This window comes from Bombus pyrosoma, linkage group LG17, assembly GCF_014825855.1.
Source record: "Bombus pyrosoma isolate SC7728 linkage group LG17, ASM1482585v1, whole genome shotgun sequence".
NCBI classification, from domain to species: domain Eukaryota; kingdom Metazoa; phylum Arthropoda; class Insecta; order Hymenoptera; family Apidae; genus Bombus; species Bombus pyrosoma.
In genome coordinates, this window is record NC_057786.1 from 649,118 (window position 1) to 663,328 (window position 14,211).

The following is a 14,211-nucleotide window of genomic DNA, read 5'->3' on the forward strand; positions in this document are numbered from 1 at the left end:
ATCAGATGCCAATATTCCACTTACTTCCACGTACCACTTCTTCGACCGGGATGTATTAAACAAAACATGTAACAAATAGTACTCGACGAAAGAAACATCTATATAAACTCAGCTGACTGGTAGGTTTCGAAAAATGCGACAGCGACCGTCAAATAATAAAACATTGTTGGGCTTACAAAAGAGGAATAAATTGCTGCATTGCGCACCGTTGTGTAGGTAGATTCGCAAATTTTTTAAATGTGCCAGTCATTGATTTGGCGATTGAGTTCCGTATTGATAGATTATTGATTCTCAAATAATAACCTTACCTTTGTGTTAAATTTTTTATTGCCTTTTTAAATAAAGTCCTAATTTATATAGTACATATTCATAAAATAGTAAAATATTATACATATACCCAATATTGCGTTAGATATGCATATTTTATCAGGTATGTACAACGCAGTTGTTGCTTTTACAAGGTACAATCGTATTTACGAACATTTCTCGTTGACGACTTCGTGTATATGTATGTACTGTGCATGTTATGTACAGGCCACTCTTGCAATAGCAGACACCTGGATTTTTGTAAGGATAGGACCGGTATAAAGGCGACATGAAAGGCCGTTTATAAGAAAGCATTGAATGCCTTGCGAAGAAGGGTCCGCTTACGTTGCTTATTGATCTTGTCGGTGAGTCCTGCATTGGTTCAGTCCTATACCTACCAATATCTTCAACAGGAAAGAATATTTTCATCATTATGTCCCTTAACAAATATCTGTCTTAATAAAATAACTCTAACAAATATTTCTTCACTGTATATCATTTCTATATATCGGTATAAACATGAAAATAAAAATATGTTTACTCATTTGCCAAAAGAAGTTAATTAGAAGTTAATTAGTAGTTAAACATTCTTTTCAATAGACGTATTTATTCTATTATAAAGGTTATCAAAAATGTATCAATCGAATTACAGCAAAGTATAGGTAAAAATAGAGGAAAACCTTTATTGATCCTGATATCCAGTTTGCCTTGGACCTGACAAGGACATTCCCATAGAGTAATGAATTATACGTATATTTAGTATTCAAATTGTAGAGCGAGTAAATTTTCAACCGGCTGATTCCTTCGCCACCCACATGTTTGATTTTTTCTTATGGTTATGCATCTGTTCCTCTATTTAGAAATTACTATAAATGTTGCACCAACGAAATAAAAGGATACTGGCAGCTGTTGAAAAGATTGATTAAGCGTGAAAATTGTATAAAGTGACGCACAAAAATTGACGATAATTCGGTTGAATCGTTACATTTAAATCTTATTTATCGTGGGTGCGCCTGTGCCTAGCCCTCGCACGCTCCACATACGTTTCATAGCGGCACACCCTGTATGTGGTCCCTGGAAGTGATCACGTAAAATGCACAACTTGTAGTCACAATACGTCTGCTTACATATCCGATTGACGTTCGTCACCCATACATAGTAGCAAGCCAGACCTGGACAAATTTTGTTTAAGATAAAAATGAAGAATAGCAATTTAAAACAGTAGTCGATCGTTTCAATTACTTTCGTATTTTTATTTAAGAAATATAACATCAGGACAGTAACTGTATCTTGTATTAAAAACAAATAAAATAATTTGAAATAATTGTTACAGTTATAAGGAATTGCAAAATAAGCGTAAATTTCGTTTCTTTGAAATTTTATGACGGTCTAAGGTTAAGAAGTAACCCGTGCATAGAATTTTACCGTGTTTCATCGTCGATTTTATTGATTTACATTGATACAGCGGTTCTGTTCACTATTAACTTGCTCCCGTTTAACTGTTTACTTTTTCTACGCAAAAACTCTCTCTCTCTCTCTCTCTCTCTCTCTCTCTCTCTCTCTCACTGAACCTGTTATATCTCAATGGACGGTTTATTTAGTTTCCTGTAGTGTTAAACAATGCGTGGACGAAAATGAACGTAGGCGATAATACGTGCGTGTGCCCGCGTGTAACTATTCCAATAATTAATTGCGCAACCTTTAAGCGATAATTTCAATGGAGACATTGGTTTATAGCGTGCCGTCCTCCATAAAAATGGAAATGTTTCACACAATGTTCATAGCCTAATATCTAAAAGATACTCAGAATTGAAATTTGTAATTTATGACATTTCTGTATCTTGAGGAATAAAATGTAAAAACTTATTTTATAATCTTCGATTAAATCAAGAAGGTTAATAACCTCACAGTTATTAACTCAATTCGTGCAACGCACTAATAATGAATATATATATATGATAATTTCTAATATATATGATAATATATATATAAGACTAATTTCTATTTTTGGCTATTTTAAATTATTATTAGGATATTATTGCGGATGTTTTGTTGCAGCGATTTATTTCATACGTTAAATAATTCAGTGAATATTATACGTTACATATATTATGTACTTTCGCTTATAATATGCATTTTGCACGTTTCTGTATTTTTAAATTTTCCATAAGTGCAGAAAAATTTGCAATCTAGCTATTATCTATATTGAAATGTATTTGTAATCATCTAATAAGAGTTATAAAAAATATATAATTTATTGGTTATATTGTGAATGTGTTACATTATGTCATCCCTTTCTTATAATTGGTTCCACGTGTTTCTTGTTTAAATAAAATATGAAGAAATTCGATTGGTTTGTTCTATTTCTGCACGAGATAAGTTTGAATTCGCGGCTTTTCTATATTACGGCACTATCATACGAGCTGTACGTCACTATAGTAACCGTAAAGGATTTGAGAATGCATGCGCCAAAGAAACTATGTATCATATATTTCAAGTCGTATCATATAAGTATAGTTTGTGCCGCATTGCACAGTTTAAGCTGGAAACGTCACCACTTTAAATAGAAATGTTTTAAAAAGAAGACACGAAAGACAAGTCACAAGATTTCTTCGTGTACGCAGTGTTCACTATTTTAAAATAGTGCATTGAATTATAAACTTCTATCCAAACTTGCGAAATACAATTAAACAATAAAGATGTCATTTGAGCCAGTTTTGGATCCTGTAAGTATTATTTACATCGATTAAAAAGTTATTTCATTTGGCAAAGTTGATTGTCATCGATCCAGGAAGGATATACGTATATATATACATAGCATCTGCACTGCTGATATGATCTCAATCAAACATAGTTTATCTAAACACTTATCCAACAATATTTGTTAATTCGTTAGATTATTTACGAGTACTTTCTATATGAGAATAATATTGTATAAGTTAAAAGAGATCAAAAAATCTATAATAGTTCCAATTTAAAAATGGATGGATAAAGTATTAATGAACAATTTATACAATGATATGTAATGCATTTTTGCTTTCTCTAAATGCAGTACAATTTCATTTCAGAACTGTGAAGTTTTACATTTAAATAATAAATATCTTTATATTTTAATAGCCAATTCCTTATGTGGGAGCTATTGAAGGTGGCTTAATACCTGGAAAAATGGTAAAAATTCGAGGCAAAGTTCCTCCTGGTGCTGTACGTTTTGCTGTAAATTATCAATTGGGACCTACATTAAATCCAAGAGATGATATTGCCATTCATGTTTCACCACGTTTCGCAGAAGGATTTATTACTAGAAATCATATAGTATCAATGACTTGGGGCCCAGAGGAAAATGATGGCCCCATGTGGATACAACCTGGCCAAGAATTTGAGATGTTCCTTTTGTGTGATTTTCCATGTTATAAGATTGCCATAAATGGCAGACATTTTGCAGAATTTGTTCATAGGCTACCATATGAGAAAGTAACACATTTGGTTATTGATGGAGACGTAGAAGTACAATCTATCACATATGAGACTGTTCCAATTGATCCACCTCGCTCTCCTCGAGCTGTACCCACGCCAGATGTACCTGCTGCTAATTTTGGGCCACCACGTAATTAAGCACTTTATATTCTTTTACTGTTACTAAATAATTGCATAATAAATTCTATGTTATTTTTTAGCACCTGGAGGATTATATCCTACAATAGGTCCACAAACGCCACAAGGTGGATATGGTCCACCACCTCCAGCTCCTGGGTATGGACCTCCTCCTGGTGTATACGGAGGACCTGGTTATAATCCTCCAAGAGCATATGGATATCAGCCTGGATATGAGAAGCCTGAAGAAGAAGAAGCATTTAGTGGTTGTTTGGATAAAGTTGGATTAGCAATAGGAGGACTAGTTGCAGCAGGAGGCATAGCAGCTGCTGCACACGCTATGAGTGTATATAAATTTAATAATTACAAGTCTTTTGGAAATAATAGCACACAATAATATCTGTATAAGATACTAAGAATAATAACGTATGTTATATGCATGCTATGTTTATAATTTTTTAGAAAAAGAAAGAAGTTCAAGATGATCAGGAAAAATCTGATGCTTCTAAATCAAAAACAGAAAGTGAAGGTGGTTTGGGAAATCTTGGTTCCTTGGGTGCAGCTTTAGCAAGCAGTTTAGTGACCAATGCTTTGAGTAACTCACAAACACAACAAGGCTACCCTACCAACATCCAACAATCAAGTGGTGGTGGTGGTGTATTAGACTCTATTCTTGGAGCATTAGGTATGATATAGATACATTTTATGCTTAAAACATGATCAAATTATGAAATAATACTTTTCTTAATCTTTCAAACTGAAGATATTAATATAGTGATTTGTTCATGATTGTATGATTGAGTGTTGGAATGTTAGGTGATGACATAGATGATGTCATCTATTATAAGCTATATTTATGTTAAAGGTTATAGTGAATCATGATAAACACACAAATACAGATAATTTTGCATTTGAAGTAAAATTTTTATATGCTTCATAAGTAAATTTTAATACATTAAATTTGTGTATATCTAAGGTGGTAATAGTGGGCATAATGCAGCACCACCACCTCCTCCAAGTCAACCAAGTAATCCATTGACAGGAGCCTTAGGATCTATTCTTGGTGGTGTTCTTGGAGGTGGTGGAAATCAACAACCAAATTACCAACCTTCAGGAGGTTACCAACCTTCTGGTGGATATTCTAATCAATCATCAAATTCAGATCTTTTATCTGGAATAGGATCAGCCTTTCTTAGTTCTGCTTTAGGAGGTCTTACCAAACACGATAAAGATGTAAGTATAAATTATAATATTTTAAAAATTGTGAATATGTAAATTTTATAATCTGATTACATAATTATGATTGTACATACAGAAATCTCACGAAGAAAATTGTCCAACTCCTCCACCAGCTTATACACCAAGTTCTGCACCGCCTGCACAACCTCCTATATCTTCTGATAGTCCTGTTTCTGGAAATAAATTAACAGCAGATGAAATTTCAAAAGGCTTAGGTTTGGATGACTAATGTAAGTTGAGATAAAAATTCATATAAAAAATTATGTATAATGAAAATTTTATGCTCTGTTATTGATATATGCAAATATGTGCACAATGTGATTGTGTATTAAAGATATTTAACAGGAAAGGCAGCTAATTATATATATATATATATATATTTATATACTTTTTTGGCACGGGATATTTGAAAAAGCACCACAATGACTATAATACAAGCTGCTCGAATCTCATGCTATATATAAAAAGATTAATATTTTTGTATATAGATTATTTATTTATGATAAATTTGCTCGAATTATTTTCACAGAATATTACATAACATAAGTAAAGATTATAAACAAAATGAAACAATATTTATAATACAATCCTTTTAAGCTTTGTAGTTGAAAATTTATAATCAAGTTGATATTTTCCAAGATTTATTATATTTTTATAAAGATACTAATAGTACTCAAATGCGATAACAAAATGTAAGTTGTTGTTATTTATTTTCTTTTCTTTATTATGCAAAGAATAAAAGTCACATATATATATGTATACAAAACATAAAAGTTACATATTAATAAATTTATTCTTTCTGAAAAATTTCTGTTCATGAACATGTTTCCAATGTAGTCCCTTGTCTCTTCTGTAATGTAACAAATACATCAAATATAATATCTATGTATAATATAATAAAAAATGTTTTAAAAAACTTACATCTGTTCCAGATTTTAATGCTTCAAGTTCTTTTTTCCTATTTCGGTTAAAGAATCCAATTTTAAGTAGTGCCAATATTAACAGTATTAACAATAAAATTCCTAAGACAATTGACAAAGCTATAATCCACATTGCAATGTGTTGAGTTACTGGTGAACCTAAGAACATTGTAGCAATAATAGTATCGTCAGACTTGTGTGTAATTTTTTTCATAACATGATTTGTTTCTAAAATATTAACGTGTCCGCTAGACAAGAAAAATATTATGTCTTTCTCTTCCATCATTTTTGCTGTAATAAATATTAAAAAGAAATGGTAAAATTTTTTAACATATCTTGTAAGTTAAAGATACACTAACATATCAAGAAAAATCTTACTTTTAAAATCAGATAAGTAAAAGTCCAATATGAGCGAAAGCTTTGCAACAGATGAAGAACTTAGAAAGGGACCAACCTTACATTTAATATATGTACATTTGACATTAGCATTTGTACAATTGATATAAATTGACCTGTTTTCTGGTGGAAAATTTATAGAAAAATTGGTATCCATCATAAATCCTTTTTGTGTATACAGTTCAGTATTTGCAAAGTAAATTTCAGATATATTAATTAAAGCAGTTGAAAGTGTAGAATTTAAGTGCGTGCAGTAAAATGGTTGACCATCCAGATAGCTAATTGTTTCGTTTATATTGATAATCTGTATATCTCCAGTAGAATGTTTCCAGTATATTGGGATATTAATTGTTAATATAACTTCATCAATTGGACTATCTCCAAATTTTTGAATTTCATAAATATGTTGAAATCGAATATTGTTTAATTTTTCATTCTCATTGTCAGTAGAATATGAATATAAATTATCTTGCGCTTTCCTAATAAAAAAGAATTGTAGTTAGTAAATGATAATACAGTTATAGAGAGTATGAAGTATAACTAATAATAATAATAATAAATAAATCTAGCGATACTAACCCTGCAATCACTATGTCAACATCAACATCAAAATATATAGTTAAAACATGTGTATTATTGAATGAATCTTTCTGTTCACTTTGTGTGCTAAAATTGGTCCATAGATCGACGTGATCAACATCAAACCGAATTTTACTCATATCCAAATCTAATGTTAATGTTTTCTAATAGAAATGATTAATTAATTATGTTACTTTATTGAAAAAGTCTTGATACTTAACAGATTACACTTACATTTTTTCTAAGTGGATTTCCAAGATCACATATTACTTCTAAAGTATTATTCCTATAAAAACTTTCCGTGCATGAAGGTGGCATACTTGCTAATGATAATATTTTTGGTATATATACATATATTTTAGCTTGATAAGCAGGTTCACCATAATTAAGAGCATCTATTTTAAGCTTGGTAGTGAATGTTGATCCAACAATATATTTGTTATCAGAATTTAAATTTGTTGAAAGTGATATCTTTACATCTGATGTACAAATATTGTCGTCGCCACAATCAACAGCAAATGGTAATTTTATTAAATCTTCGGTTTTAGAAAACAATTTATTTACAGCTACACAGGTTGTACAGAGAAAGTTTGCTTTCATCTCACTATCATTTAAATTTAAGTCTTTTTCTAAACTAGTTGAGATAGATATTTCAACTGGATTTATTATATTTTGGATATTTTTCTAACAAAATTAAAAAATAAAATATAATTTAAAAAAATATTTTTTAAGAAGATACTGGTATAAAATTCTACCTTCAAATATATCTTAAGTCGAGTGCATAAGTTTGTAGATTTATATAAAGTATCGAACAATTTATAAATGTTATCACTATTTCTTTTTGTACCATAATAAGCTCTTCCATATATTTGATCGATTTTCAAAGATTCAACAACTCCTAAATGTAATTTCATTTATTAAATATGATATTCCAGATTATGTATAACTTCATTATATATGTATCTAAAAATTAAATTATATACTTACTAAGATATTTAGGAGTATTTATTCCATCATAATATGTGCACACATCAATTAGAAAAGATGTAGAATTTCTCAATAATTTTTTATTGTCATTGTAAGACAATTTTGTAGTTATTGTTATAACAGGCTTTGATTTTATTAAAATTGCTTGTTCAGATAAATAAGCTCCAACTGCAATATCAGGATATTTATCACCATTTATATCACGAGGTTCAGAAATTGAAATTCCAAATCCACGGATATTCCTTCCAAATTGTTTGCCAACTATCCTTTGGCTATAATGTTTAGGTAATCCATTGCTATTGCCATTGAAGATATATATTGCACCACTTTCTTCTTCATATGGTGCACCAACAGCAATATCACCATAGCCATCATAATCAATATCACCAAGACAAGTTATAGTAGATCCAAATCTACTTCCAGATATTTTTCCTTCAAATGATTTTTTTTCAAAAATTTCCTACCGCCAATGTTTGAGATCAGTATGCGTATTAAGTTAAATACTAATATACTATACCAATTTATAAATTGAAGGCTTATTTAATCAGATTTTAAAAGGAATTTCAGACTACTATATTCAAGCCAAAGTATTATTTCTGCAATAATTCAGTGATATTATAAAATGTACATACATTATGTAGAGCAGTAAAAACATATATGCGACCTTCATCCATATTTTTTGACCAATGTGGTGCTCCAACAATTAATTCATCTCCATTATCACCATTAAGATTACATGATGATAAAGCAGCACCAAAATATTCACCATATTGCTCACCATTCAAAATCTTTTTTATTTCTAATTTTTCATTATCGTTATGAGAGAAGGTAAATATAGCAACAGCACCAAACATAAGTGAAGCCTTTGGAGCACCAGAAACAAACCACAATTTTCCTTCTCTAAAATAACCAGATGTTACTGCATACCCTAAATAAATTATAATAAATTACTATCTTATATGCCAACAATATTTTACACAAATTATTTCACTTAATTTATAGGTTTAATATATTGTGGTTAATATCAGTATAAAGCCAACTATTTTGTAAACACATCTTTTATAGAAAATACAAATATTAATATTATAAAAATTTCATTTAATTTTATGATAATTACATGCATTTTCTACTTTTACTTCTTTTAATAATTATAATGGAATGATAAGAAGAATGGTTTTATTTAAAAATAATAATAAATAATATATAATAATAATTTGATATATAATGAAATATATATTATGAAAATATTCAGTTAGTAGTAAAAGGAAAGTGTGTTACATACCAAAATAATTATTTGCACGAATACTTCCCTCATCTTTAATTGATGGAATTATATTTTGCATTTCACCATTAACTGATTTTGTAACTAACAAAGGCGTACCTTTCCAGTTTAATACGCCAGGACTACCTAATATTAAATCCCACTTTAGGTCATTGGATGTCATATGCATAGAAAAACCAACTTGACTCATGCCAAAATCATAAACATGTCTTTTCGTATCGATAGCTTCTTTAAGCCTCACAAATGATAAAATTTTACTTTTAGATTCTTTTTCAAAAGACTTAATACCGTTGATTAATGACAAATAACAAATGCCGTACATAAACCAATTAGATTGGCGTTTATTTATAATATTATACTTCAATCGTGGGCCACAAACCTATTTACAAGTTTAATGAAGCAATTATAAATTGTCAAGGATAAATATATGAATAAAAGAAATACAGACTTCAACATACCACAATTGTAGGATTAGTCTTATTTTCTACAGCAATTGTTGCACCAATCCATGCATTATCCTCAATTTGATTAATTGTTGAATATTGCTTCTTTTTATCATTTCCACTTCTATCAATAATCCATTCCTTACATGTTTCATTAATTGGACATTGAAATATAGTACCTGGCTCAATTACATTTTGTATTATGCTTGTATTTGCTCTGGGAGCACCTACAAGTAGTACAGAATCTAGGCCATCTGTATAAAGAGCAACGGAAAATCCAAAATAACTTCCCCGTTGATAACTAAAATTTTTGGGAATATTAAATATTTTGGCATTATCAATGTCTAAATTATATGCTAGTATACTACTATACTGTAAAATTATAAATGTAAAACTATAAAACCATATATTAATCTTAGTTGATAAAGTTAAATATAACATTCTGAATAACTGATGTTAGTAAAATGAAAGACCAGGGAACATTATTTCTAAAACTGAAAGAATTAAGGTTTTGTACCCACAGGAAGGAAGTACTTTATATCTAGATACCACAATGACATCATAAAGGAATTAGCCCATATTTTTTTCGTATATTTATGCTTTCTATCAAAATTAAAAGGAAAATCGTGTTCTGGTATTAAATAAAGCAGAACTACATAAATTTATTGGACAATAAATTAATGCATAAATTTAGGTCATTCTTTCCTTTATTTATTATAAGTTAATAAAGACGTATAAATGCAGGATTAAATAATGCAATATTCTTAACTTGTTTTCAAAGCTAAACATATAAGAAAAAAATGTATATCAATTTATTGTTTTATTATTTTCCATCACACTTACAAACCATGTCAACAATACACATTAGCTGGATCGCTTATTATAGCTAATGCAGCATCAATTTACCTATAATTCTCGGCGGTGTTTTGCTGGAGTTTCGATTATATATGATTTAATGGTCATATCCAAACATGTTTATATTATAATAATAAATCAAATTTTCTAAATAATTGAGACATCAGTTATTAATAATTTTAAACATTTTAGACTACTAAATTCGTATAATCCTTTGTACCAATTATAAAATATTGTGATTAGATGACAATGAAAATTGTTTTAAATATGGTGAAAGAAGATTTATTTTTCTGGGACAGTCTTGTATGATAAGAGATTCCAATAAAATATAGCATACATATGAAGATAACGGAAAAATAATAAAGTCTAAAAGAAGATAGAAAAAACCGGTCATACTCGCGTGCGAACGAACTTAGTATTATAAAAATATACTTCAAGGAATCACAGATTTATTATGTACAAAAGGAAAGGGATTAAAATGTTGAAGGTAATAGGAGCTTAATCGGAAGAATCAGTTGTAGTTGAAATAGTTTGGGATAAAGGCTTAGATCGAATACGATAGCTCCTTCTTACTACATTCACCTTCTTTCTAAAATATTCTAGATTTTTTAGTTTCTGCTCATGATCTGAGCTCTCTGCATCATTTTGATCTTTCTGTGCTTGTTCACCATTTTTTTCACTTGTAGATACTCCTGATGTGATACCACTGTCAGGAGTTGAAGGAACTTTGCTTGATTTGTTCACTGGCACTGATGGACCATCTTTCTGGATTTTTATTGCATTACTAACATCATTTAAATAAAGCTTCCAATCTCTGCCTGATTTCTTCTTCTTTGTATCATAATCAATTTTTTGCCGTTTGCTCTTATTTTTGGTACTGTCACTTTTTGAGTTACTTTTACATTTTTTGTGTTTCCTTCTGTGTACTTTTGTGGAAGTATCAGAATCAGTTTTTGAATGCTTACGTTTACCGGAAATGTCGTTATCCTCTGAACTGCTACTGCTGTAATTGGAGTGTTTTGCTTCTCTCTCAATATGCACAACGTATCGTGATCTTCTAGAAACTACGCCAGAACTGGTACTAGGCTGAGTTGTGTCAACAGGTTGTTCATCACTATCAGAGTCACTATTAATTTGTAACACTGCACACTTTATTCCGGCCCTTCTTATCTCAGTAATTTTACTATGTTTCCTCTTAAGAAATTTTACTTTTGATTTAGATTTACACTTAACTTGTGTATTGTCACCATCACTGGCAGAACCTGATGCAGATGGTTCTGATGCTGCAGCTGAGGCATTATTTGCTGGTGCATCACAATCTACAGCTGCAAGTTTCATTAGTTTTTCTCTACGATATGCTATAAGTCGTGTTATACGATTCGGGGACTCTAATGGTCTTTCAGGAGCTACTCCACCCCCACAGGAACCACGAGATGCTAGTGTTATCGCTGGCCCCAAAATACTTGACATCAATTGACGGTCAAATGCTGTAGAGTCTACAAGAAAATAAATTAATATTTCATTCAAAATTATTTTTGTTTAGTACTTCAATGTAAAAATTTGAAAAAAAAAAAGAAGATTTACCATCAGAATCTGTTGCACTATAAACTCGTCCAGTTATAAGATTACTTTCAGAATCACTAGGGGTTTGAGGTGCTGTTGACATATCTTCAGAACTCCAGCCTTCAACCTCACGTTGTACCAGTGAATCAAAAAATGCCATCATTCTAGGATCTTCTCTGGTTGATTGATGGCTATAATCATGTGTCATAAATTGTCCACTACGTAATACTAGCCCAATATATTCATCATGTGTGAATACTCTCCTTTGTCTCTCTTGTCTTCCATCATCCCTCTAAAATAAAAATATAAAAACAATGATATATGCTATCAACATGTACAATAAAATTATTCCATAAATTACCTTTAATCCACCTAAGCAATTGCTTCCAAGAGGAAATGGACTCCAAATCTTAATGAGTTTCTCAACTCCAGATGAAGCAAAAATACAACTAGCTTGATTGTATCGTACTTGATTAACAATGGATCTGTGTCCACGTAATACCATATGTGCAAAATTTACCCATTTTACATCCTCAGAAGGAATTTTCCACATATATAGATTAAAATCGTCAGAACCTTAAAATTATAAGTTGAAATGTATGTAAATACTAGCAGAAAAAGTATATGAAAAAAAAGATTTATGATTATTGCAGTACTACTTACCAGAAAGGACATACTCATCATTATCTCCAGCAAAACAACATGATTTCATTGTGCAACTGTTATAGTACCCAGGATGATCAAACTGACATAAATGAGTAGAAGAGTCTACATCATAAAGTACAGGAGGTAATCTTCTTCTCAAAGCTAGCAATCTATTACCTGCTGCATTAAATCTAACATTCATACAACTCTGAGCAGAACTTTCATTTCCATAACGTAATATAGGTCTGTTAATATAAAAAGTTATTATTTTGACGAAACATTTTCATATGATTTTATTTGAATTTTTTACTTACTTCAAAGGTTTCCTTACATCCCACATGCTAACTCCTTCTTTAGCATTGGCGGTTGCAAGCATTCTCGGCTCCACAGGATTAAACATTACAGAGTGAAAAGCAGTTTTGTACCGTGCCAAACAAAATGTTTCCATAGCACTGGATCCTCGTATGTCATAAATTAAAACTCTCCCATCATCGCAGGCGCTTGCAAATACATTGTCATTATGCGGATGTACCGACAGTCCATAAACAGGTTTCTCATGGAGGAAGAAATTCACAACATCTCCCCTATATCAAGAAATAAATAATTGTTTAGTTCTATATGCTTATATATAAAAGTGTTTAAGAAAGAAGCTTCATACGTTCGTAAGTCATGAACAATAACTTGATCATCATTCCCAGCAGAAAATATTTTTGTTTTGCTATTATCATAACCAAGACAGAAAATATTACTAATGTGTTGAGCTTTCATTACTGCGGGTTTGCCCACATCTTGTATTGCTTGCTCCACTTTCCATAATAAAACTCTTCTGTCATCACCACCTGTTAAATTAATGATAAAATAATTTTAAACAATATATTTTCATTTCAATAATCAATTTAATTCAATTTAAAAAACATATATCCAGGAAGTAACACATGTTTTGCACAATCGTGTAATTACTTAAAAATATCAAAAGGCTCCAATTTTCCGTCGAACTTTAATTTTCTAAATCGACGGGCATGGGCCGTGTAAGAACGAAATAAATCAAACATATTTGTTAACTTCTTACCGGAAACCAATAGATCTCCTTGATTCGAAAATTCAATCGCATTGACGCATCCATAATGCGATAGTAGATCTTTCCTAAACAGATTTTCGGAGCTTTCGAACCTTGCATTAACGAGGCGTTTGCAGTAGTCGACTTTGTCGTCGGTTTGTCTTGCGACGAAATATGAGAGCGGATTATAATTGGAAGGACGAGCCATTTCTTTGCATATACTGATACGTATACGAAAACGGATAGAACCGTCGTCTTCACCCTTCGTCCCTTTCTTCCATGTATCCTGTAACTAACGCCCGTATTCTCTTCGTCGATTAAGTACCCTTAGTGCACCTCAAAGAAGCT

At 30.8% G+C, this 14,211-nt stretch overlaps 3 protein-coding genes and 1 long non-coding RNA gene across 5 annotated transcripts; 1 reads left to right on the forward strand and 3 right to left on the reverse strand.

The window, feature by feature from the left end:
* Positions 1–218: 218 nt before the first annotated feature.
* Positions 219–2,684, reverse strand: LOC122576992. Its single transcript, XR_006319989.1, has 4 exons — positions 1,732–2,684; positions 1,292–1,478; positions 987–1,212; positions 219–710 (listed from the first exon to the last, which is right to left on the reverse strand). It is a non-coding gene; the product is annotated as an uncharacterized LOC122576992 (long non-coding RNA).
* A 184-nt stretch (positions 2,685–2,868) lies between these two features.
* On the forward strand, positions 2,869–6,056 carry LOC122576987 (collagen alpha-1(I) chain-like). Its single transcript, XM_043747981.1, has 6 exons — positions 2,869–3,032; positions 3,424–3,910; positions 3,981–4,243; positions 4,360–4,582; positions 4,874–5,130; positions 5,213–6,056. The coding sequence occupies exons 1-6, from the start codon at positions 3,006–3,008 to the stop codon at positions 5,363–5,365; spliced, it is 1,410 nt and encodes a 469-aa protein (XP_043603916.1). The 5' UTR covers positions 2,869–3,005; the 3' UTR covers positions 5,366–6,056.
* LOC122576982 (integrin alpha-5-like) lies at positions 5,846–10,433 on the reverse strand. 2 transcript variants are annotated; one of them, XM_043747971.1, is made up of 10 exons: positions 9,759–10,433; positions 9,400–9,679; positions 8,651–8,946; positions 8,019–8,478; positions 7,787–7,929; positions 7,266–7,715; positions 7,032–7,195; positions 6,435–6,931; positions 6,058–6,347; positions 5,846–5,986 (listed from the first exon to the last, which is right to left on the reverse strand). In XM_043747971.1, the coding sequence occupies exons 1-10, from the start codon at positions 10,182–10,184 to the stop codon at positions 5,951–5,953; spliced, it is 3,042 nt and encodes a 1,013-aa protein (XP_043603906.1). In that variant the 5' UTR covers positions 10,185–10,433; the 3' UTR covers positions 5,846–5,950. The 2 variants fall into 2 exon arrangements, with proteins under 2 accessions (XP_043603906.1, XP_043603905.1); XM_043747970.1 differs by having other exon boundaries at positions 9,301–9,679.
* Positions 10,434–10,546: 113 nt separating this feature from the next.
* Positions 10,547–14,080, reverse strand: LOC122576983 (DDB1- and CUL4-associated factor 5). The gene is made up of 7 exons (XM_043747972.1): positions 13,876–14,080; positions 13,465–13,645; positions 13,121–13,390; positions 12,825–13,051; positions 12,523–12,737; positions 12,183–12,453; positions 10,547–12,094 (listed from the first exon to the last, which is right to left on the reverse strand). The coding sequence occupies exons 1-7, from the start codon at positions 14,069–14,071 to the stop codon at positions 11,097–11,099; spliced, it is 2,358 nt and encodes a 785-aa protein (XP_043603907.1). The 5' UTR covers positions 14,072–14,080; the 3' UTR covers positions 10,547–11,096.
* Positions 14,081–14,211: the final 131 nt, after the last annotated feature.

Coding starts and splice junctions, on each gene's coding strand:
- LOC122576987 (XM_043747981.1), top strand. CDS start 3,006: ATGTCATTTGAGCCAGTTTTGGATCCT. Junction 3,033..3,423: donor TTGAGCCAGTTTTGGATCCT/GTAAGTATTATT, acceptor ATATTTTAATAG/CCAATTCCTTATGTGGGAGC. Junction 5,131..5,212: donor TTACCAAACACGATAAAGAT/GTAAGTATAAAT, acceptor TTGTACATACAG/AAATCTCACGAAGAAAATTG.
- LOC122576982 (XM_043747970.1), bottom strand. CDS start 10,184: ATGTTATATTTAACTTTATCAACTAAGATTAATATATGGTTTTATAGT. Junction 8,947..9,300: donor TCGTGCAAATAATTATTTTG/GTATGTAACACA, acceptor TAATTTATTTAG/GGTATGCAGTAACATCTGGT. Junction 6,932..7,031: donor GTTGACATAGTGATTGCAGG/GTTAGTATCGCT, acceptor CTTTTTTATTAG/GAAAGCGCAAGATAATTTAT.
- LOC122576983 (XM_043747972.1), bottom strand. CDS start 14,071: ATGGCTCGTCCTTCCAATTATAATCCGCTCTCATATTTCGTCGCAAGA. Junction 13,646..13,875: donor AGGAGATCTATTGGTTTCCG/GTAAGAAGTTAA, acceptor TTAATTTAACAG/GTGGTGATGACAGAAGAGTT. Junction 12,738..12,824: donor TGATGAGTATGTCCTTTCTG/GTAAGTAGTACT, acceptor TATAATTTTAAG/GTTCTGACGATTTTAATCTA.